Raw genomic sequence first — 26119 nt, 5'->3', positions numbered from 1 at the left:
CAGATTCTCAAAGAGTTTGCGAAAGATTCTATGGCCTGTTACAGATTGCCAAAATAAAGCTGCTTCGGGTCTCTTTGGAGGTATGCTATTTAAATGATGCATGGGTCCTAAGAGTCCGGAGGTCGTGCCAAAGCCACACTCCATTCCTAAGCACTGGAGTGCAGCTTTGGTGCAGCTTCCGGATTCTTAGGATGCATGCATCATTTAAACAGCATACCTCCAAAGAGACCTGAAGCAGCTTTATTTTGGCAGTCTGTAACAGGCCAATGAGAGATTATGACTGCAAAAAAACTCCATGGGTTTGTTTTTTTTTTTTTTTTTGAGCTCTGGATATAATAATTTTTATGCAGAGATTCACTGTAAAAAGGTTCCAAAAGACTAGTTTAGACTAACAGTTGGATTTGCTTGGATGGGTTTGCAGATTCTTAGTTTTTTTGTGGGGTTTCCGGGCTATGTGGCCATGTTCTAGAACTCTTCTAGAACATGGCCACGTAGCCCCGAAAACCTCACAAAAAACTATGGATGCCAGCCATGAAAGCCTTCGACTCCACTTTGCAAATTCTATTTCTAGTAAAAATTAATTTAAACTAACTACTGTTAATATTTTAACAGAGGAGCAATAAGGAATGCTTGCCAGATGCTAATGATTCTAGGCCTTGAAGGAAGATCGGTCTATGAAGAAGACTTTGAAGCTCCATTTTTAGAGATGTCAGCAGAATTCTTTCAGGTACAGTGTATTATCCAAATGTATTGAGGATGTTTCAACACTCTGCTTTTCTGTAGTCCACTTAAAATATTTGTTTTTGGAAGTATTTGAATGTTGCAAAGATAAATTAATTATTTTGCTGAAGTAAATTTCAATATTGAATATTATATAGGTTAATTCCCCTCTCCGATACCAAGCCAAAAAAAAAAGGGGGGTGGACATTGCTTGCAACTGAAAATACAGATATATTATACTTTCAAGTTGTGTTCCTTTCTCCCTTCCCTTAAAGCAGCCTTCCTTTTCAATGCCCATATTAAAATTAGACAACCTTCTGGAGGTGAATTTTATAAAAAGTAAGAGGCTGCCTCTGAGAGAACTTATTAGTGAACCCACCACACACACAGGAAAGATAGTTGTTGTCTTGATCTTAGAAAACATATACATTGAGTTCTATGCAAGTAAATATTTTTTAGAAATGTTGTGTTTGTTATTGAGAGCTGATATCTATAATGTATTTTGTTGTAACATTCATACAGCTTTATTCCATTTCAGATGGAAAGCCAGAAATTTTTAGCAGAAAATAGTGCTTCAGTTTATATAAAGAAAGTAGAAGCTAGAATTAATGAAGAAATAGAACGTGTTATGCACTGCCTTGATAAATCAACTGAAGAGCCAATTGTAAAAGTTGTTGAGAGGGAGCTTATTTCCAAGCATATGAAGACTATAGTGGAGATGGAAAACTCTGGTCTTGTACACATGCTGAAAAATGGAAAAACAGAAGGTAAGACAGTATGATGGAACCTGCAGTTCTAAGTCTCAAGTTGATGGATATGGAAGGGAGAGATCCAAAAGAAACTCCATGACAAGCTAGGGAAGAAGAAAATGGGAAAGACTTGAAAACCCTTCTTTGTTCATATGCTTAATATAAGAAGTGTTGTATCGTCAGTAAGTGATGGTATACTTCCTTCTCTATTGCAGATCTGGCTTGCATGTACAAGTTGTTTAGTCGTGTGCCGAATGGCCTGAAGACAATGTGTGAGTGTATGAGTTCCTACCTGCGGGAACAAGGTAAAGCCCTTGTATCTGAAGAAGGAGAAGGAAAAAATCCAGTTGACTATATTCAGGTACTTAAAGCCTTAATAATAATAAATAATAAAATTTTATTTGTATTTTCCCACCTCTCCCAGGTGGATTGAGGCAGGATTACAACCCAATACAAAATGCAATATACAAACATAAATCACAACAATAAAAAAGCAGTATAGTACGATAGAATATAAAAATAGATAACAAAAATGATACTATCAAAGCGAAAGAGGAGAGAAATTTTTCAATCTAGGTCAAAGAGGTAGAAGAATATGTCTTATAAGTGATCAGGTGGATAAGCTCGCTGGAAGAGATCTCTCTTAACTACCCTCTTAAAGGCTTCCAAGGAGGTAGTGAGACGGATCTCTTCCAGGAGATTGTTCCGGAGTTTTGGAGCAGCTGCAGTAAAGGCTTTCTGGGAAGTGGTAGTTATAGTCTGGTTGTGTGTGATTCCAACAAATTCTTCCCCTGTGTGGGGTGGATTATGTAGGGAGAGGCATTCCCACAAATAACTCAGGCCCAAGTCATGTAAGGCTTTAAAGGTAATAACCAACACCTTGTATTGTGCCCAGAAGTTAATCGGCAGCCAGTGAACATCTTTTAAAATTGGAGTTATGTGGTCGAATCTTGAACCGGTGACCAGTCTGGCTGCCATATTTTGAACTAATTGAGGCTTCTGAACTTTGGTACAAGATTAGCCCCATGTAGAGCGCGTTACAGAAATCAAGACGAGATATTACCAGAACATGTACTACTGCTTCAAGGTCCTTTCGGTCCAGGTAGGGACACTGTTGGCATATCAACCGAAGTTGGTACCAAGCACTACTGACCGTTGCTTCTATTTAAGACAAATCCAGGAGTACTCCCAAGCTGCAAACTTCGTCCTTTAGGGGAAGTGTGACCCTGTCCAGGACAGGATGACAAAATTCCTTCCATAGACCTGGGGTACCTATCGCAAGTACTTCGGTTTTCTCTGGATTCAACTTGAGTTTGTTTTCCCTCATCCAGCCCATTACCGACTCAAGGCAGGCATTCAGAGGAGAGATGCCATTCTTAGTCACTGCAACAGTTGGAGGCATTGATAAACATATTTGGGTGTCATCAGCATACTGATAATACCACGCCCCATGTCTCTGGATGACATTACTTTTTTACCAAAGGTGGTGTCTGTTTTCCATATGAACCAGGACATTGTTTTGCCCACCCTGGCTCCTAACCCGACCACGGACTATGAGCGCCAGCTCCATGCCCTGGATGTCCGCAGGGCACTGGCGTTCTATTTGGACAGAACTTCCACTTCTAGGCGTTCGGAGAGGCTGTTTGTGTGTTACTCCGAAGCCAAAATAGGGCTACCTGTTTCACTGCAGAGGTTCTCCAAGTGGGTGTCCAACACCATTCGCCTCTGCTACGAACTGGTGGGTAAGCCCTTACCAGGCCGGGTTAGAGCCCACGCAACAAGGGCGGTGGCAGCATCCTCAGCCTTTTTGACAGGGATCTCGCTCGAGGATGTATGTAAAGCTGCTGTCTGGTCCCAGCCATCAACATTTATTAAGCACTATAGGCTGGACGCCAGGGCCAGACATGAGGCAGCTTTTGGGAGGGCAGTGTTACTCTCTGCCATTCATTGAAACCTTTGCACTGTCAATAAATTACACAGTTGTTTGGTTTACATACTTTATTGTTGATTGTCTCATTGTTGGTTCTTGACACGCCCTCCTCCATTGACTACAGCTCGCTAGTCTAACCCATTTGTGTGATTCGCAGAGACCACGAAGAAGAAGGACAGGTTGCTTACCTGTAACTGTGTTTCTTCGAGTGGTCATCTGCGAATTCACACAAACCCACCCATCCATCCCCTCAGTGTCTGCTCATTTGACAACGCTTGTTGCCGCGCTGATTAGCGGCTCATTCGGAACTGAAGAGGAGCGAGCCACCAGGGGCTTTATATACGGGATGGGCGGGGCTACCGCCAAAAAGTTGCAAAGAGACTGCAGAAAGTTACATGACTTTCTGCCCAGAGATTCTAGAAGTTTCCGAGTTTGCTGCGCATGCGCAGAAATAACCCATTTGTGTGAATTCGCAGATGACCACTCGAAGAAACACAGTTACAGGTAAGCAACCTGTCCGTCTCCTGTTGAGCAAGAGAACAACATAAAGCTCTTGAAAGTATTATTGCACACTAAAGAGGTATCACCACTACATCTGATCTCTGGGAAGGATGTTCTTTGAGGAACATAGGAAGCTGCTCAGTCATCAGTGCATAGCCTTACTAACATTGGCCTCATACAGACTGCTAAAATAAAGCTGCTTCGGGGCACTTTGGCGGTATACTGTTTAAATGTTCCATGCATCCTAAGAGTCTGGAAGCTGCGCCAAAGCTGTGCTCGAGTCTTTAGGACTGGATCATGGCTTTGGTGTGGCTTCTGGACTCTTAGGACGCTTGCAGTATTTAAACAGCATACCTCCAAAGTGTCCCAAAACAGCTTTATTTTGGCCTGTCTGTATGGGGCCATTATTAAGATGAACATTATGCCTTATCCAGGTGCGTCTTTAGGGAGCGATATGTCCTGCAGAAGGTTTTACATGCTCCAAGAGTCAATTTCTTGGTGTTGCTCTGGTTTTTCCATCCTGGGATGATGCATGGCTTTTTTGACATTCCCGTGCTATCTATTCTCCAAAGACAAATGGAAATTCCATGCAGAGTAAAAATAATTAATGTTCTTAAGTCAAGGAAGATAGCTATGTTTTCTCTTTGGTGCTGTAATTATGTCTTTGTCTTCCCCATAATCAGTTGATTAAAAAATCACAACTTATTTCCTATTCCTTTTGTTCTAAACTGTTCTATCATGTAGGAGACCATTCAGTGGGATTCCCTGACATCAAGGAATTTTTTTTTTACTTTACATGCTGCATTAGATTAGAGTTTTTGGATAATGAGTGGAGGAGCCCTTTCTCGGGAAATAAAGATTATGCCAGTGCCTTTCCAGGAGGAAAGATGTTTTTCATATTAATTCCTTGAAAAGAGCATAAATTATCTAGTAATAATAGACTTTCCATTTTCATTAACATAATTATCAATTATTTTGTCAGCACGTGGTTAGAAATCTTGGTTTGCTTAGCAAATGACATTCAGTCATCTAATCTCAATAGCAGATATGATTTTGCTAGAGCATGTATTAGAAATTCAAAAACTAAAACTATACTTTGTTTTTGAAGGGTTTACTGGATTTGAAGAGTAGATTTGACCGCTTCCTTCAAGAATCTTTTAATAATGACAGACTCTTCAAACAAACTATTGCGGGTGACTTTGAATATTTCCTCAACCTCAACTCCAGATCTCCAGAGTATCTCTCATTATTTATTGATGACAAGCTAAAAAAAGGAGTCAAAGGAGTAAGTATACTTTTTCAGTTATAGCTATGCAAATTTTTAATAAATCAGCATTTAAACCTGTATTTGTGTATGCTATATAACTTCTAAAATCCAGTTGAGTAAACAAATTCTGTATACTTGTCAGAAAATAACTTTGCAGCCACAAAAGCCAGACAGGTGTTCATTTTTAAAAGGCAGAAAAATGATTGAGAGAGGACAGACTATGAACACATTTTCTTTTATGACATTTTACAGTATTCTAATGTATAGCGCCTTTGCAGGAAATAATAATAATAATATATTTTTATCCCTGCCCTCTGTGCAACACAACAGGGTGACTTACAAGATTCAAACATACATCCCCATATCCCGCAATTCCACTCCCCTAAAATACAATTAAACAACTTACAGTTTAAAACATAATTTAAAATAATAGGCAAAACAGATAAACAATAGCGACAGCAGAATTAGGGGTAAACAAATTAGACTCACATGGCTAGTGTGGCCTGGTGTAGCATAAAAACATGGGAATAATAATAATAATAATAATAATAATAATTTATATTTTCCCACCTCTCCCAGGTGGATCGAGGCGGCATCACATTTGTCCATTCGGAATAGTGTTTATTCCAATAAGGGCCAAGTTAGTCACAGAAAGTGTGATTTTCATAGGAAACATGAAACTGTCCTGAAAGGTCTGTGGCTGTAATCCTTTGTACACTGTATGGGAATACAATTGGTTGAACACAGTTAAATTATGTCTGCCAAAACATTCGTTGGATTGAGCTGTCAGTGTTATTCTTTAATCATGGAATTTTGTGGGCACAGTTTGTATCAACAGCAATTGGCACTATTCACGTTATTTTGTTTTTGTCTTTACAGCTAACTGAGCAAGAGGTAGAGACTATATTGGATAAGGCAATGGTTCTGTTTAGGTTTATGCAAGAGAAGGATGTATTTGAACGATACTATAAACAGCACTTGGCAAGGAGGCTTCTGACCAACAAAAGTGTTTCAGATGACTCAGAGAAAAATATGATTTCTAAATTAAAGGTAAGGTCAGTCCCTACAATCCCCTTCTGCTTAGTAGTTTTTAAAAAAAATCTTTCTGGTTTCATGTCAACATTCAGTTGGTATAATAATACCTCAAGTGGATAATTGCAGTTATATTAGGACTTGCCAGTGTATTTCAGCTGTCAGATCTGACAATACTAACTAGTTATGTTTCTAAATACTAAAATTAGGCCTCTAATCATTTTCATTCTCAATTGAAAATAGTTTAATATGATCAGCCCGCAGCATTTTAACACCTAAACCTATTTGTCTTTTTGGAGAGATTTGATAGATATATTGCTATTTTCTATTTCCATTCCTTTGCATCCATTTAATAAAATTTTTCTATAGATTATGGATTGGTGTAAATCGTGACATAAATTAATATTATGACCCCAACATGGGTGTATAATGTACTACTTGGTGGAATATTCTTTTTTGTCATAATTTGAAATTATTGGGGGGAAAGTACACAAATATCTCCTCTATTTTGTGATTCTGAATAGCTGGCTTGATATGCCATAAATAATGTCATTCTTTTTTGTAGACTGAATGTGGATGTCAGTTCACATCAAAACTGGAAGGAATGTTCAGGGACATGAGCATCTCAAACACAACAATGGACGAATTTAGGCAACATCTACAGGCAACAGGGGTAAGAAATGAATTGTTGGTTTGCTCTCTCACTAGTATCTGAATGCTGATTTCTCACATTTCTGTTTCTTTTTCACACATATTCTGAACACAGTAGTAAAATAAAACTTAGTTCTTAATACAGCATTGAATTTCTGGCTTATTTTTTTATATAATTGTGTGTCACTTGTTTACAGGTTAACATTCAGTGCAGTTTCAGACAAAATGCAAAAGAATTAAACATTGTTAATATAAAACAGCATGATTTTAATACACACACACAAAATGAAACAAAAAGGAGCAGCTAAATAACAGAGTAATATTTTCAGTTGAAAAATAACTGCATCTCAGAATAAAGAATTCAAATCAGCCATGGTATTAAACACAGAGAAAGAGAACAGACTTTGTGTGACTCCTAAAGGGGACCAGTGTTTTCAGGCAAGTGTTCCTTGGGGAGTGATTTCTAAAACTGGTGCAACTAGAGGAAATACTATCTCCCTGCTGGATACTTTACTTATTTCCATAGATGAAGGCACAAAGAGAAAAGATTCTGATGAAGATCTCAACTGTGGCTAGGTTTAGAAAGTGGCATTTGGTTCATTGCGTATCTTTCAGGGCTTTGAAGGTAGAAACCAGCATTTTGAATTTGTCAGATAAACTATGAACCATTACTGTTTCTTATGAGCTGACATAATACATATTCACAGTGGCATTCTCCTGTTAGTACAGTATTTGGTGCCATAGTTTGAACTAGCTGAAATTTCCAAAGACAGACTTGCAAAAAACATAGTGTTCCTTGAACTTTTGCTGTAGAAAGATCAATAATCTAGGAAACTATACAGTATACTGCTGTACTAAATTGGTAGCCAGTGCAGGTGACAGAGCACAGGGATAACATTATTGTATCAGCCAGTCACAATTAAAAGCTTACCTGCCTTATTTTTAGGCAAACAGGAGGTTTCTGGACTGTGAGGTTTAAAACAGCATTTTGAATTGGGCCTGGAAACAGATTGGTAGCCAGTGCAGATGGTAGCGCACATGATTATATCAGCCAGTCCCAGTTAACAGCCTACCGGCTTTGTTTTTGGGCTAACAGAAGGTTTTTGGACTGTTTCCATAGAGAACTTTGTATATAGTGAATTGCCATAATCCAAATGGGAGTGTGAATAACTGTTACCAGTCTGTGTCAAGGCTGTAATTAACGGTACTTCATTCCAATTACAGCCCTCCAGAGATTCTCTCCAAAACCTTATCATCTTGGTTTTGGAGTGATTTTGTGCACCTGGTCCTTCTAGCCTTTTGGCTGAAGAGTGGGGTATAAGTAAATAAATATTATTATTAAACTTTGATATGGTAGCCATTTCTCAGCTTTCCTCTATGGAAACAGAGACTCTCGGGAGAGTCATTGCAGCAGGGATAGAAAGTGTCATTGACAACTGATTGCTGTTTTAAAGTAACAATACATTTCCCCTTTGAGACTGGGCAGTTGTAGGCCAAAATCTATTGCTCTCACCAATCATCCCTCTGTTTACTCTTGGGATCTTTTTCCCCCTTTCCCAGTCATTCTCTAACAGTGACTGATCTCCCTACTGCCACTCGGATCCAAATGAAATTGGAGCAAAAAGAAGTGACTATTATGACAGATTAGATCTTCTCATGTTTCCTTTTTCATTAAAGTGTTTTTGTGCTGAAAGAATGTAAGATTCTGTATCAAGCCAACTGAAATTCTGAAGCCCATAGTTTGAATCCATTGCTCCGGGTCCTATTCTCTGGAGCTGCAGAAAACAAGCTTGCTTCATCCTCAGTATGACATCACTTCAGATATTTAAACAGGGCTATCATATCATCTCCTAACCATCTCTTCTTCATGCAAAACATACCCAGCTCCTTAAGTATTTCCTTATAAAACATGGTTTCCAGATCCTTCACCATTTTGGTCACCCTTCTCTGGACATGCTCCAAGTTCTCAACATCTTTTGAATTTCAAAAGGAAGAGTCTAGCATCACTGCTGCATTGTTATTAGATTGTGGAATGTCACACACAAAAAAAGTATGGTCTGAAAAATTGGCAATGTCTGACATCGGGTTTTGATGAGGGCAGGTAGCTGGGGGCATTGGAGATAAAAAAGGATCATGGAGGGTAATCACTTTCTGAAAGCTACAATAGTGGCTGCAGAGGGAGGGAAGTGGCAAGATAGCAAATTGAAACAAGATGGAGGGAAGGATAGGTTAGAGCAATGAAAACAGAAGAAACCATCAAAAGGCTAAGGAATATTAAAAGATGAGATAGACTGGAAGGTGGTTTTTTTCTAGAAACTGAATTCTAAAATCTAACATCATATATTGATTCACACTGAATCAGGTGACATCTATAGTTCTAGACATAGTAACTTTTACGGCCAAAAGAGAACTGACTTTGACTGTAAAAGAGATTTTCTCCCTTCATTCCTGGCATGTCCTTTAGCATTTTACTCTGAAATTAGTCACCCCTCCTTTCTCGTGGACTTGAGATCTATATTCTTGATTATTCATGGAGAGGCAATCTCCGTTATCTTCATTGGGGCCCATGGGGCGTGCCCCATTCAAGCCTATGGAGCTTGAATACGTGTGAATCTCCGTTTTTTGGGAGGGGGGGGGTCTGGAACAGATTCCCCGTGAAAATGGATGGTGGACTGTAATGGGGGGAAAAAGATACATAATCCCAGCCAAAGAAACCTTTTTCTAGAAACTGAATTCTAAAATCTAACATTATATATTGATTCACAATGTTTTCTTTGTACTGTGCTAATAGCAGCTTCTGCTCTCAAAAATTCACTTGATGGCTTCTGGACTCTTCAAAAGATCTAAATACTAGTAGTGTTAAATTGTGTTCACTGTACTCCTGAAGCATTTGTTGGGACCTGAAATAGAGATACACTGTGTGCAACATTGGTTCTACATTTTATTGTATGAGGAAGTGAGGAAGTTTCATTCAAAATTGCATTAATGTGAATACTGTTTATAAGGCAGTAAGTTGGTAGTCAGTTAGATCATATTGTTGTAAAGAGTTGTTGTTGTGTGCCTTCAAGTCATTTCCGATTTATGGTAATCCTAAGGTGAACCTATCATGGGGTTTTCTTGGCAAGTTTCTTCAGATGGAGTTTGGCATTGCCATCATCTTAGGATGGGAGAGTATGACTTGCCAATGGTCATCCATTGGGTTTCCATGGCCAAGCTGGGATTCAAACCCTGGTCTCCAGAGTCATAGTCCAACACACAAACCACTGCACAAAGCCTGCTTTCTATGATATGTTACATGTGCTTTAGGACTAAGCTGTAGAATGGCTCACAACTAAGTCTAACTGAACTGCTTCACCAGCAGATGGCATACATCCACTTTTTGTAATGGGAAATAATCAAATAATTAAACATCTTATTTGGTTAAGCATCTTGCAGTATTTATTCCATTGACAGTTTTTGTAGTGTATATTCCTTTTAAAGTTTTATTACTAAGTTTTTTATGCAAGCTACAGGAAAAGAGATCCCACCTCAACGTTAGGAAGAACTTCTTGACAATGGGACACACTCCCTCAGAGTGTAGTGGAGTCTCTTTCTTTGGATGGCTTTGAACAGAAGCTGGATGGCCATGTGTCAGGGGTGCTTTGATTGTGATTTCATGCATGGCAGGGAGTTGGACTGGATGGCCCTTGTAGTCTTTTCCAACTCTGATTCATTAAAGCAGCACATTAGGACTCTGTACATCTTCTATTTTATCATCCAAACTTGGTCAGATCTCTCTCTCTCTCACACACACACACACACCAGCTGTTGCTGTTGTTGATGTGTACCTTCAAAGTATCTCTGACTTAGCTTATTATGGGTTTTCCCTTTGCAATATTTATTCAGAGTGGATTTGCCTTTGCCTTCCTTCTGAGACATAGTGCAATTTTCCAAAGGTGAGTTTCCATGTCCAAGAGTCTCCAGAGTCAATGCTCAACACTCAAAAAATTACACCATGCTGGCTCAGCTCTTGGACACATAGATAAATGAGATCTGCATAATGGGGCAACGAGCACCCAAAATGCATATTTTCATTGAGGGAAATGTTGCAGGGGCAGGCATGAACCCACCTATCCCAGAATCATGGTTATGGTGATACAGGTGTCTCCGCAATGTATTTGTACAGAAGCAAGATTCTGTCAGAATCTTCTGCCTCATCTATTTTGGCCATGAGTAAAATGAAGATGTTACAGTGTGGCAAAATGAATATTGGAATTGTTCCTTCTGCATCTCTTAGCTTGTTCCATATCAAAATGTAAAGAGTGCCATCTGTTCTTTGGTAGCCTTATTGCTGAAAACTCTGATACTGTTGTTTGTGGTAAACTGACTAAGTGTAGGATTATAATTAGAAGGCATTTTTAAAAATAAAACATATGCTGTTTGAAGTAATAAAAGTAGAGTAAGGTTGTAAACAGTCCTGTTGAATCAGATGAAGGGTTCAACTAGGCCAGCATCCTGTTTCCATCAGTGACCACCCAGATGACTCCATTGAGGTTCACAAGTAGAATATCTGACAGTATTAGGCCCAACACGAAGCCGCTGGGAGAGATCATCCGGAGACATGGGGTGTGGTGTTATGTCATGGCCAGCCAAGAGCAGGACAAGGAGGAGGCCGTGGTTCCTCAAGTGCAAGAGGAGATGGAGGCTATACCAGGTCCTAATCCTGCCCTGCCAGACTCCAGCCCTGATCTCCCAGCCCCAGGGTTTGAAGCTCAGCAAGGTCCTAGCTCTGTGGAGATCCCTCCTGAGGCTCAGCAGCCTAGTGGTGACTCCATGGAAGAACCAAGCCTGGAGGTTCTTTCCTTTATGCAGAGAAGAGCTGAGAGTTCTTGTGTGTGTCGATCCAGGAGGCTTGCAGAGAGGCAAGCTGCTGATAAGCCACAGCTGGCACAAGGGACGGCGTTTCTCATTTAAGCAGCTGAAGAACGCCGACCCTTTGCCAGCAATTATTGCAGAATCCTTCTTTGTGATTGTTGTCAGCATTGGCTTCTTGTTTCCTGAACCCTTGTTTGTCTTGGACCTACGACTTTGGAACGAACTGGACTATTGCTACCTTCTGGCTGCCCTGACCTTGGACCGAACTGACTTCCATGTACTCTGGTATCCTTACCTTGGCTTTGTTTGTGGCTTGCTTCTCTCGGACTAACAGAAAGGTCTGTAGACTGTCTCCCAGCTCCTTTCTTGCTGAGCCATCACTATCAGCGTTGGTTTGTGTGTGTGCTGGCCGCAGTCCAGGGCATGTTATCAGTATGCTGATGACACCCACATTTACTTCACTACGTCTGACTGCTGCAGTGACCAAGGATGGCATCTCTCCTCTAAATGCCTGTCTTGAGTCGGTAATGGCCTGGATGCAAACTCAAGCTGAATCCAGAGAAAACAAAGGTGTTTGCGATAGGTAACCCTTATCCAGGGATGGAGAATTGCCAATCAGTCCTGGAAGGGGTCACATTTTTCCTCAAGGATGAAGTTCGCAGTTTGGGAGTGTCTCTAGAGTTGTCATCTCAGGTGGAGGCGATGGCCAGGAGTTCTTGGTACCAGCTTCAGTTGATACACCAACTGCACCCCTACCTGGCTCAGAGGGACCTTGAAGCAGTGGTACATGCACTAGTAACCTTTTGTTTAGATTTCTGTAATGCGCTCTACATGGGGCTACCTTTGTACCAAGTTTGGAAGCTTCAATTGAACCAAAACGCTGCAACCAGACTGGTCACGGGAACATCAAGATCAGACCATATTACTCCAATATTAAAATCTCTTCATTGGCTGCCGATCAGCATCCGGGCGCAATACAAAGTGTTGGTCATTACCTTTAAAACCTTTCATGGCTTGGGCCCAAGTTACTTAAGGGAATGCTTCTCCCTACACAATCCGCCCCACACTCTCATAACGTCAGGGAAGAAATTATTGGAATATATGAAAACTAGACGTTACAACTTCCCATAAAGCGTTTACAGCTGCGGCCCCTAAACTATGGAACAACTGATCAGAAGGGATCTGTCTTATTACCACCTTAGAAGCCTTTAAGAAAGCACTTAAGACGCATCTCTTCCGGTGGGCCTATCCATCTGACCTTCTATAGCTGATCTCAAAGAACACTCCCACTTCTGACTTTGATAGCATGGAAAACAGATGACAATTTGGTCATTTTAGTGATTGGTAGTAGTTTTGTTGTTCGTTCTATTGATTGTATTTTTAGATAATGCTGTATCTTGTATTTTATTGTTGATTTTATTCTCTGTTGTAATCCTGCCTCAATCCACAGGGAGAGACGGGAAATACAAATTATTATTATTATTATTATTATTATTATTATTATTATTATTATTAGTTTCCCCCCAGCATGTAGTATTTAAAGGCATATACTAATAACATCTGTATAAGTACATTCCATTTAGATCCCAGGTAACTAATGTGCTGTGATAGAAGTATCCTTAGCTAAGCCTTAGCCCATGGTGCTATTGTCAGTGTTTGTGATCATCTCAGGAATTAGATTAATTTAAGAGAAGAGGAAGTAAATGCTAAATTAAAAAATGGCTGTTCAGTGTCTAGGAGCCTTAAATTATTCAGTACCATTAAAAACATTCATGTTAACGCCATTTCAAAAGTCAAAATCTCTACCAAATTATGAATCTCTTTTGAAATAGAAGGCTAGTAACTTAAGAAAAACTAGAGAATAGTGGAAGGGAGAATATAAATACAGTACATTTTTAAAAAATAAAAAAGAAATTGTTGACTTAAAGTTTTTCCTGTATATAGCTGGTTAGGAAGCAGTTTGGTAGAAGAAGGATATACTGTATATACTCATGTATAAGCCTAGAAATTTTAGTCAAAAATTGACCCAAAAGTTGACTTATCCATGGGTCAATGTAGGTAATGTACTTTTAACTCTTGTTTTTAAAAAGGTACCATTTCCTGGTGGAAGGCAAGAGTGTCATCTGTTCTAGAAGCATTCTCTCACCCATCCAGTTTTTAGTCTGACCACAGTTATGCCTGCTGGAATTTTCTAAGTTCTTTGCCATTGTTCTCCTTTCCTTCATCCTTTACATCCTTTGTTACATGCCCTTAAGTTTTATCCTCAACTTATTCACAGATCATTTCAAAATCCATAATTTTGGCACCAAAACATGCCCTCAATGTTAACTTATTGTCAAATATATGCAATAATACACAGAAGAGTAGTAATTTATCTCCATTGAACTACAGTAGTTCTCCCCATCCATAATTAGTTGTGGTATAAAGAAGTACAGTGGGCCCTTGCCTTATGCAGGGGATCCGTTCTGGACCCCCCTGCATAAGGCTAATTCTGCATATGCTGGTGCCCCATTCATTTGAATGGGGCTTGTGTGCGGCGGTGCGGGAGCATGCAGGGCGCCACGGGTGCGCACCCCATTCATTTGAATGGGGCGCGCTCCCCGCGGCTTGAGCCCATACACTCAAGTCCACGTAAAGCACGCCCATGTATAACGCGGGTGCACTGTACCACCAAACGTTTCCAAAAAGTTCTGAGTTGCTATCAGCATGAGATACATTATTTGTACCTTCACTTTTTCTGTTCTATTTAGTCCTGCTGGTCCAGGATAGCTATACATGATCATGTTGATTTTTAGGGCCACTTCATATGTTGCACTTATATAATACTTAATGAAAATCTACTTTAAATAGTAAACTATGAACTTCATGGAATGTGGGAGACAGAAAAATGGGGGGATAGAAACCACTGTGCAATGCATTTTTATCTTCCTTTTTGCAGGTCTCATTAGGTGGTGTTGATCTGACAGTGCGGGTTCTCACAACGGGCTACTGGCCCACTCAATCAGCCACACCAAAGTGCAACATTCCCCCAGCCCCCAGACATGCTTTTGAAATATTTAGGAGGTAAGAAACTGTTAATACTTTATTGTGAATAAAGTATGAATAAAATGAGTTGTAAAAATATGATGACCATGATCATGCGTGTATTAAATTCTTCTGTTAGGCACACCAGGAATTCTTTAACTGTTGCTTCCAGCAGTAGCTAGTGGTAATGCATTGGGTGCTCCTTGGTTTTCTAACTTCTTGAAAATCCTTTTTCTAGTGAGGAGGGGACTGAGATAGCAGAAGAGTCCTCAAGCAACCTTTTTGATTCCACCTAGGTGTTTCTGATGTCTACAATCAGATAAACTGATGAAATATTTTTGGAAGTATTTTTGAGACTTGGAAAGTTCTTCATCCATGACCTGATTTTATAACACTGAGTTTATATATGTTGCTTATAATAGCTGATGCTTGTTTGTTGTGTTGCCTGCCACAAAATAAATTATATATGACTGCATGAGAATAGTTTCCAGTGTTTAAAAAATGTGCTGTTAAGTAGCCATTAAATGTCTTGAATTTTGTAGATTTTATTTAGCCAAACACAGTGGACGGCAACTGACACTCCAGCATCATATGGGCTCTGCAGATCTCAATGCCACCTTTTATGGTCCTGTTAAGAAGGTAAGTGCTTTAGGTATCAATAGGGATGAGGAAGAGATTAATTCAGTTTGTATGTATTTTATTATGAATCGACCTGACCCATATTTCTCAAACCAATAAATGTTCCAAATGCACACTGTCCCTTAATATTTGCATTTCTGTTAATTGTGTGATCAAGTTCTGCAATTTTCAAGATGCACATGAAATTTAATAGAGAAAAGTATTCTAGAAAATGTAGCCAGGGGAGGGTGCGGGCACGAAAATGCACCATTGCTGAAATTATTTCCAGAAAAGCATACAGTGGTCAGAACTGCATATGGATTGTATATATTAAAGGAAATGTGCAAGTGCATGCAAACTTAAAATAAAACAGCAAGCTTTGTGTTTTCCAGCACAAAACAAACTCAGTACTGGAAAACAAAGAAACAAAAAAAGTTATTGCATTTATTTTCAGGGTTTGTGCGAATTTCTGACTTCCCTTTCTTACTTTATCGCACTACACAATAGCACTGAAGACTGAAATACTACAGTCTATAGTATCCTATGATCCAGAATCTCTTAAGAGCCCCCCCCCCCCCCCACCCAATAACACTTCTGTTGCGTCATACAGCCAGACAGGACTTGGAAGACTGATGACCATATACAATAGCGACAGCACGTTAGAAAGCAAGCAGTTTCAAATAAGTTTTGCTTTAGAGCAGAACTGAAACTTTGAAGTAAGAAAATATAGATAAATATCTCAAAATGAAGATCATTGTTTTGAATTTGCCAGTATATGAGTCACACAAGAATTCAAAATGTTACAGTATGTACATAGAAAGCTTAATTGAGGAGCCAAACATAATGTTCCAGAATGATTTTTGTCTTTTTAAATTTAAAACAGGAAGATGGCTCAGAGGTTGGTGTAGGAGGTGCCCAAGTAACTGGCTCTAACACACGGAAGCACATATTGCAAGTCTCCACTTTCCAAATGACGATACTAATGCTCTTTAACAACAGAGAAAAATACACTTTTGAGGTATGAGCTTTAACTTTCGGTGCTACCTGTAAAACTGCATCTGTCTCCTAAATATGCATTTATTTTCCTGCACTGTACTTGAAAATTCAAATTATTCATCCCGTTGTGCGCATTTGTACAGATTACTGCACACTGTGTAGAAGGCGAGTCTGTTAATGCTTAGATCTTAGTGGCCCTTAGAAATACCATGGTTGGGAAGAGTTTGAGCAAGGATCATTCATTGTATATTTAAATTTGTCTTGAGTTCAGCTCTAAGTATATATTTCTTTGGTGCAAATCTTTTAATTCATGGGAGTTAAGATTTATTTGGTCATTTTATATATTGCTTGGCATATCTAAACTTGATATCTTAAAACTCCATCAATCTAACTTCAATGAAATGAAAATATATTAAGCTCAAGCTGTGGTGTATACTTTTTTTCCTGAAGAATCATTTTATTTGCTTATATAGTAGCACATAATGTTTTTATCTGGTAAGCCACCTTGGTTCCTTCCTGGGAGAAGGCGACATTGAAATGAAATGAATGAATGAATAAACATAGATAATGAATGCTACGTTGGGATTTTGAGATAATGTGTGTGACACAATAAAATCTTGCCTTTAAATTGCATCACATACAAAATGTTTTTCCTGGATTGGATCACTTGACCCTGTAAGTGCAGAACTTCATTTATTAACATTTCTACACATTTTAAAAATAAATCCTTACATAGTGAAAACAAGGAAATCAGGAAGGTTCCTCATTAGCCTCTTTGGGGATTGACTTTCTTTTGGTTGGGCAGGATTTTTTGAGGGGTTTCTTCACCTTTGCCACCCAGCTAGAGTCTGGCAGGGCATAGACCAGAAAGGACCTTTCAGCTCAGTTCTTGAACAGATTTCTTGAGTAAAGTGGCAGAAATTTAACTGACTTGTACAGCTGAAGTTGATATGCCTCACTATATTAAATAATAAAAATAAATGCCTAAACACATTGAGTGAGATCCTACATCTCCTACATAATATGAATTTGTAACTAACGTCTCTTTCCCCATTCATGGCCCTGCACACATACACAGCCAGTAGCCTTGCTGAGCAATGGAGATCTATTCTGCTGTGGATTGGGGCTCAGCAGGATGATGTTTCCAGCCCCTTCCTGTCAACAAGCAAAGCTGTGACATCAAGAAGCAGGACATTTGTCAATTCCACATCACAGCCTCAATCACTGGAAGGAGAGGACTGGAAACATCCTCCTGCTGCACCCTGATCTGAAGCCAAACAGAGATCCATTCCCTGGTGTGGCTCCTGGCTGTTACCGGGGGGGGGGGGGAAGGGGGGCAATTGCAGTCATGACAATAACATCTTGACTCTGAATGTGCAATACAGGTTGAGTATCCCTCATCTGAAAAGATTGGGACCAGAAGCATTTTGGAATTGTGATTTTATACACACACACACATGTGTATACCTCATTTTTTGGATTTTTAAATACAAAAGTAGTGTAGTATGTACCTTTACTGTATTTGCGAGACTAGAAAGACACAAGGATCTGTGAAGTGATGGGAAGGCATGGATTCATGCCAAGTACTATGCTTGGTTTCCTTCTACTGTATTTCACAGATCCTCAGTCTTTTTCCAGCCTCACATCTTTTTTCCACCATCCACCTTCTTCTACCCTCAAGATGGAATCTGTGACACTCCTGCTCATTTGTCTCTCTCCAGCCTTCCATCGTGTTCATTTGCTACTTGTGTTGTGTATGACATATGAGGCTAGCGAGAGACTGAGGATCTGAGAGACGAATGAGCAGGAGTGCTGCAGCCACCGCCTTAAAGGTGGAAGCAGGCAGCTAGCAGCAAAAAGTTTAGGGGTTTGAAGGTTTTCAAATTTATGGATTGGGGTGCTCAACCTGTATTAGTGAATACCAAGCTGTTAAAAATCTGTAATTCGTAGGTTACAAATCTGTAACTTCACTACAGAATGCCACCTACTTTTATCAACATTAAGAACTACTTTAATTTTATTGTAATTAATAGTTTTGAATTTACTTGAGTAGTAAGGAAAGATATCTTAAATGTTGTTGAGAATTTTGTTTTCTTCAAAATTTCCTTTGCACTGTAAAAATTCAATTGTTCCATTTAATGTAGGAAATACAACAGGAGACAGATATCCCTGAAAGGGAACTTGTACGAGCACTACAGTCCCTCGCATGTGGAAAGCCAACACAACGGGTTCTTACAAAAGAACCGAAATCAAAAGAAATAGAAAATGGACATATATTTACGGTGAATGATCAGTTCACATCTAAACTGCACAGAGTGAAGATTCAAACAGGTATGTCTATTTCCATTCTAATTTATCTTGTCTAGATCCACTTCCCTCCCAGTTACCAATTCATCCTTTACCTTTCTTCATCAACATAATCACTCTCTTTCAACTCCTTCTCCACTGCTTTCAAATATACTGCTGTTCATTCATCTTCCCACTCCCTATAGCTGTGCAGTATTTCTTCTACCCTTTGCATGTAAACTCCTACAATATGGTACTTACTCCAGCTGTCATAGTTTTCCTTTTAGCCCTCAGTTTGGTTTTCATTCCTATCCCCTAAAGCCTCTGTTGCAGAAATTACTGGTGACCACTGCAGTACTACAAAGATAAGAATCACTAGTCAGTATACTATTAATAATTTATCCTATTGAGTAAGCATGTAGCCTTTGCATGACTCTACACTTCTCATTCATTGCATCACATCCATTGTGAAGTCATGTCTCTTCATCCTTTACAAAACTGCAAAAAATTCTTCTCTGTCCTCTTAAAGGTTAGTTAAAGCACCAATCAATAATGTTTCACTTCGGAGATTAGCACATGCCAAATCTGCACTGGGATAGACACAGGTTGTAACTGTCACCAACACATTATTGCACTGCCTTGTGCCCATTCAGTAGGCAGCAGAATGGAATTTTCCATTCTTGAAAAGCTGCCGGAGAAGTCCGTATTGGGCATGAGGCAATGTAATAAGATCTGTTGGTGATGGTTACAACCCATGTCTATCCCAGAATGGATTTGGTGTGTGATATTCTCTATAGTCTACTGCAGTCTTCTCTACCCATCTTATCTGTCTAGTATCTAGAAGTGAACCATTCATTTCTCCAATAATTCTAACTACATTACCCTCCCTCATTGAAGACTTATATGACTTTCTATTTGCTCCCAGCCTTCTTTACCTTACCTTTTACAGCTCCCCTCCAGTTCTCTCCACTCTCCTCTTTCATGATCTTCTATCCATTATACACTCCACCCTTCCCTTACGTGGGGATCCATCCGTTCCATATCCCCCTGCATAAAGGAAAAAATGCGGATGCTCAAGCCCCATTCAGATGAATGGAACTCGTGCCCGTGGAGGCATGGTGGCAGTGCGCGGGACGCACGCCACAGGAGTGCGCACCATTGTTTCCTTCTGGCACGTGCTTCCCTCACTTCTGTTGTGGCTTCCAGCATATGCTGAAATCTACGTAAAACGTGCCCGCGTATAATGCGTGCGCACTGTATTCATTTCACTAGTTCACCATCAGAACATTTTCTGCTCCTGTTCTCTGTATGCACAGGATTTTGCCATCTAAAAAGCCTTTGACACAGCCCCCTTGTTTTTGTGCTGTACTCTAGCTAAGGCTGTAACTATGTGCAACTTAAACAATTACACATTCTTCCAATATTTATCCCTTTTTGTACAGTGTACAGCAACATGCACAGTGATGACCCAGTGGTGATAATGATTATAGAGTACTTTCTTGGAATTGTACAGACTAGTACAGCAAAAAGCCTTTTCATCTCTTTACAGAGCTGCTTGCAAACCACATATACACTCATCCCTCCATATTTGCCCATTTGATTATTCACAGATTTGATTAATATGCTCTCTAGGAATATCTAGGTCCTCCAGTGCAACTCTTTGGTCAACTTTAACTAAAAGTTGCACTGAAAGACCTAGAGATTCCTAAAGAGAATACTCTACTAGGCATTTGTAGCTCCTCCAGGGCAGTTCTATGGTCAGTGACTGTTGGACGTTGACCACAGAGCTGAACTGGAGGACCTAGAGATTCCTAGAGAGATAAAAACATGGTGTTTTTGTTATTTGTGTTTTTTCCATATTCACAGGGGTCTTGTGCCCCTAACCCTAGTGAAATGGAGGGACAAGTATATTTCCTTTCACCAGTACTTGACTCCATTCAATCTGGTTGGCATATTGTGGATTTATCTTTTTGGTAATCATTTCACCTGATCCAAAAAGTCATGCAGATATTTATAAGCTTCACGTTAGGATTCACTGAAACCTTCAATTTATTTCCAGTTTGATCATTCATTACCATTCATTGTACAAGAGACTAAATCCAAATAATAGTCCCAACAAAATAGACCAACTGAATCATTAGCAAATGGTATGTTTGTACTTAGAGAAATTGCATTGATTCAGAGGTTCTGCTCTAGCTGGGACTAGCAGTTGGGTTAAATAAAACAAACAAGGCTGGATTAGATGAATTTGTACTGATTGGGAGGGATAGGGGAGATTAAGATTAGAAGGAAGGAAAAACATTCACATGCAACCTTTACAGGCATAGAAACCTGCAAATAATTTTTTGCAGTTTCAGTCTTTTTAAAATATTTAAATAAACTTGCTTTGAGAATTGTAGCACATAAAATCTTGTTCTTATCCTGTTTTTAAAGAAATTGGTACTTTGATAAACCAAGCTAAACTAATTCCAAAGGTTGCATCATAACACTGTTCTTTAATTTCAACAAACCATGTCATGGGGCTGTATATAGGGTGTGGCAAATAACTAAATACAAGGAGTCCTTTTCTAGAACTGCCAAATGTGATCTTTCCATTGAAGAAACTTTCTAAATATATTCTGCTTTAATTAAAATAGTGAATCATACACCATGTATCAGTCTTGTTTTAGCTAACTGAAAGTTGAAATGTATCACTCTTATAATTTGCTGTGTTGTGGCATTGCACCATCTTGCACTGCAAATGCTTGTTGAAGTTGTGGAAGAAAGATGTTATGGGTGTATTTCCAAGTAGCTGAAAGGTTAGTATCTTTTCAATTAACTATTTAAGAGATTTTTAATTTTTGAGATCTTTCTCCTGTTCTTTCAGTTGCTGCCAAACAAGGAGAATCAGACCCAGAAAGAAAAGAAACAAGACAGAAAGTAGATGATGACAGAAAACATGAGATAGAAGCTGCTATAGTGCGGATAATGAAATCTAGGAAGAAGATGCAGCATAATGTGCTAGTAGCAGAGGTAATCTCATTTCAAATGGACTTGGGGAATAAATTATATCTTCAGTTGAGATTGTTTCTGCAAAAGCAGTTTGTAAACTTCAGGCTGAATAAGCGTCACTTCTGCTTTCCAGAAGACCCTCCAAGATGAAAAAATGGTTGGCATTGATGATACCTGTTGCTTTTTAAAGATTTTAATTACACATAGGCTGCATCCGCAGTGCAGAAATAATGCAGTTTGACACCACTTTTCTGGCTCAGTGCTATGGAATTCTGGAATTTGTGGTTGTATGATTTGTAGGAATTCTAGGATTTGTAGTGAGGCGTTTAGACTTCTCTGTCAGAGGGCTCTGGTACCAGAAAAAATTAGTTTCCAGAATTCCATAGCACTGAGCCATGGCAGTGAAATTGGTGTCAAACTGTGTTATACTGTTTGGATGCAGCCATAGAGGTCTGTGAAAACACAGATCATTGAACTGCATTCCTTTTCATTGCTCCAAAGCCATCATTCAGTCTAATGTGCGAGTTCTTGCTGTGCTGCTGTCACTTCTAATGTTAAAATAAGTTTCATTTTGTTCCAGGTAACTCAGCAACTGAAGGCACGATTCCTACCAAGTCCAGTTGTTATTAAAAAACGTATTGAAGGACTTATTGAACGAGAATATTTGGCACGAACACCTGAGGACCGCAAAGTATACACTTACGTAGCATAAAATGTGTTTCGCAAATATGATTTATTCTTGGACTATACTCTTCGCATGAACTGGGAAGTTCTTTTAAATCATTAAATATTAAGATGACCATCTCTTCTATTAAATTACAATACATGTTCTAGACCATTCAGATCAAGCCTTTACACCTTCGGAGAGTTTTTCAACATCAAAATGATTGAGCTTCAAGCTTTTCAGCGTTTATCCCTGTAGAGATCATCCTTACAGTTCCTCGGGAAAATGTGAATGTGCTGCGTTTTTGTTTTCAATACTGTATGAAAACAGAAAAATAAAAATAAAAACAAATTTAGAAAATACAGCTCATTACAAAATAAAATTGTTGGAATTTCATTTCCCCAAATCTTCAGTGTTGATGTAAATGTGTTTTCTGTAGTGTTGCTTAGCACTTTGCGCATTGTATACGTTTGGGTTACGAGAAAAACACAGCTGGTAAGACCAAATTTCCAAAAATATTGCTCTGCTTTGGACATTACTAAAGAGCCATGTTTAATTTATTATTTGGTAAATTTATAATGACCTGAGAACGCAATTTGAGCATGCTTTACTTCTCCACCTTCATTCATTCATATTAATAATATGATCAGGAATCTTGTTTTGGACATAGTTATGGGCTGTAATATTTGGCCTTCCCTTTTGTAATTTGAGTTCTTCCAAATTAAGTTACATACTGATTAGGTTTGTTCTGGTTCCTTTATAGGAGAAATGGGAAAAATAGTGTGTATAAACTGTATGATATTTTTTGCTGTTGTACTCACTGCTCATAGTGGATTGTACAGAGCGATGTTTTTATTTCACGCAATGTAGACAAAACAAATTTAAAATAAATGGACTTAGTGTACACAGAGCACTAATTCAAATGTATTAGAGCACAGGGATGGCAATTTATTAAACTAAATACTGCCCCTTGGAAAAGCACATTAGCCTTCACTCTATTCGTGAGGTAGAGTGGGGTTTATGGCTTTTTGATTTCCCACTTTTCAGGAGTTTCAAGTGAAGCCATTCTGCACTATTAATTTACTGTTTTAAAATGCAATCTGAAAATGCAATAAATATTGTTACTTTGATCTTAATGAAATCTCCAGTTCTTAAAGCAAATATTTTCTCTTACATCAGAACAGTTAGCATGCTGCTTGCTCCAGAGCTTTGAAGCCAAGGATATTTCTTTAGATGATGTGTTTGTGCTAGTCTTATACTATGTAGCTTGACACAAATATAGCATTTTATGTAGCTGCAATACTATTTTTATACCAAGAATTTAACGTAGGTTTCTGTCTTCATTTGAGAGCCACCAATGCCAGCTGAGACTTCCCTGTGGATTATGTAAGTAGGCTGAAGTTAAATTTGACTGCAGATAGTAAAGGATATCTTTAAATATTTTATGTAACAAGTTATAATTGTTTTCTCTGTGGAATAGTGAACTTGGGAAAACACCACTACCTGACTCATTTTCTGCATGAAGATTCTGAGTTTTGTTTAAGTGGGAAATACAAATCCCCTTGTACATCATATATGTTGGTCAATTGTAAGGGATCTGTTTTTGAACATGTTTTGTTCAACTAAAACTCCCACGTTGCTATCCATTTGGATGACCTGTACACCTAGTGATAAGAGAAACGCCATTTTAGAAATGGAGCTGAGCATGTGACCGTTCGTTGCTGAAATCTGTTTTGCAAGTTTACAGAAGAATGTAACCAATATACAACCATACCTCAGTTAACAAAGCCTGTGACAAGGAAGCTTTTTTTTACGAAGTCTTTCAGTCTCTGTCCAGCCTTTGCCTTTTCCTCATTGTCATCTGTCTAGCTAGAAGTTGCTTAGCTGCTTCAATGCTGGGAGGATGGTGAAGTGTGGCTGCAGAAACACTTCTGTCATGTTGTAGCAGCATGTCTGCAGTAAGCAGTGCAATAAAGCTTCAGCTAGAAAAGAATGGGATTCTACTCCAGCCAGTCCTACTGTAGCTGCATGTGCTTGCTTAGAGCAGGCAGGTAAATAACAGCTGCCTCCAGAACCTTACTGAGCATGCATGAGCAGCTGATCCGGGAGAAAAAGGAAAAACAGATAAGCTTGCTTCTCTAGCTACCTCCCTCCCTACAGGTTAAAAAACCCCACAGAGATATATATGGCCACCAAAATGGGAATCATAAATTATCCTTGGATGCATCTTGGAAGTTTTCCAGTAGTCTCTAGAGAAGGTTCAAAACATTTTAGTTTAGTTGAAGTGCTTGTTTCATTTTACATCTGCATAGTGTTAGTTTTGGATAAAAGGTTTGCAGAAACATACTAAACTGCTTCTCTTTGTTGTGTAGAAATCTACCCCTATTCTTTCCATGTTATTCCTGTCTGGTATCAAATTCTGATAATTGCCACATCCCCTTCATTGTGTAGCTGTAGTTAGAGTACAATGGCCATACCTTAATTTTGTGTAGGATGTATGAAGCAGTGCTTCACATACATTGTTAATAATCTTTATAGTATAGTACAGCATAGCTTTTGTTTTTGTTATTTTATTTTTTATTTAAAAGATAAAAGCTGGTCCAGTGGCATAAGTTGGGATCAGCTGATAAGGTTAGGGCATGCAAAAGAAGCTGCTTGAGGGAAAAGATACTAAGTTGGCTTCAGCAGAAATAAACCTTTATACCATCGCAACACTATATATATATATATATATATATATATATATACACACACACACACACACACACATACACATACACATATACACACACACGCATGTATGTATGTATGCATGCACACATTAAAATTGTAATCGTGAGAAGTCCCCACTGGACTGATTTCTAAGGAAACATGCAAGTAACCTGTACGTCTTTCTCATTGTTTATATGTTTTATTTTTCCTTAGAATATCTAGCCTTTATAGACTTGAATCTGTTGTTAGCCCCAATTAGAACAGACCCACTGAATCTGTTATATAAGATGTCCCATTCATTCAATGGATCTACTCTAGCTTAGATTAACAGTTGGTTTAGCCCACTTGTTTTACCTGGGATTTATCTTCAGGGACAGATGCATTTGCTAAGATAAATACTAAGATTTATTATGACTAATGCCTAGTTACTCAATTTGAAGATGTAGTGGTTTGCTTGTGTCTGGGCTATATCACTCCAGATGGCCTGTTAATGGTGAAACCTCACAAGATGGAATCTTCTCTAGTGGTGGGGGGGGGGAGGATATTTGCCTACATTTAATTATGTTAGTGTAGCCCAGAAATGGCTCAAGGACTAGACAATTTGGAACTGCTGGTGTTTGGTCAATGTTATTTAAATCAATACTTCTTAAGCTGCCAGATGTGGGGAACCAACATTTTTCCTTTGTTGTTGTATGCTTTTCAGTTATTTCTGACTTGCCAAGAAAACCTATCATGCGGTTTTCTTGGCAAGTTTCTCTAAAGTGGGTTTGCCATTGTGTGACTTGCCCAAGGTCACCCAGTGAGTTTACTTGGTACTAGTACCATATTTGTGACTATTAGCTACAATTTATTCATTTTCTGTAAACACTCTAGGGTCCAGCAGCTGACAGCTCATGAGCTGGTAGTGGTCCATGGCCCACCATTGTGAGTGTGTTGCTGTTGTTGTGTGCCTTCAAGTCCTTTCTGTCTTTAGGCAACCCTAAGGCTAAACCTATAATGGGTTTTTCTTGGCAAGATTTGTTTAGAGGGAGTTTGCTTTTGCCTTTGTGTAAGGATGAGATAGTGTGACTTGCACATGGTCATCTCATGAGTTTCCATGGTCAAGCAAGAATTCAAATCCTGGG

The 26119-nt window shown here is 39.0% G+C and overlaps 1 protein-coding gene across 1 annotated transcript in view; it reads left to right on the top strand.

Annotated features, from left to right (window-relative positions):
- Positions 1-22660, top strand: part of CUL3 (cullin 3) — a 45929-nt gene extending 23269 nt beyond the window's left edge. The window contains exons 4-15 of the mRNA XM_042458730.1: positions 613-727; positions 1259-1487; positions 1685-1830; positions 5009-5185; positions 6047-6217; positions 6765-6872; positions 14643-14767; positions 15271-15367; positions 16230-16364; positions 18487-18673; positions 21495-21640; positions 22200-22660. Of these exons, the coding sequence (XP_042314664.1) occupies positions 613-727; positions 1259-1487; positions 1685-1830; positions 5009-5185; positions 6047-6217; positions 6765-6872; positions 14643-14767; positions 15271-15367; positions 16230-16364; positions 18487-18673; positions 21495-21640; positions 22200-22331 (1768 nt within the window). The 3' untranslated portion in view covers positions 22332-22660. The remainder of the gene's footprint in view (positions 1-612; positions 728-1258; positions 1488-1684; positions 1831-5008; positions 5186-6046; positions 6218-6764; positions 6873-14642; positions 14768-15270; positions 15368-16229; positions 16365-18486; positions 18674-21494; positions 21641-22199) is intronic.
- Positions 22661-26119: the final 3459 nt, after the last annotated feature.

This window comes from Sceloporus undulatus, chromosome 3, assembly GCF_019175285.1.
Source record: "Sceloporus undulatus isolate JIND9_A2432 ecotype Alabama chromosome 3, SceUnd_v1.1, whole genome shotgun sequence".
In the NCBI taxonomy this organism is placed as follows: Eukaryota; Metazoa; Chordata; class Lepidosauria; order Squamata; family Phrynosomatidae; genus Sceloporus; species Sceloporus undulatus.
Note: the sequence above shows the minus strand (reverse complement) of the source record. Positions and strands in the feature narration are given on the sequence as shown.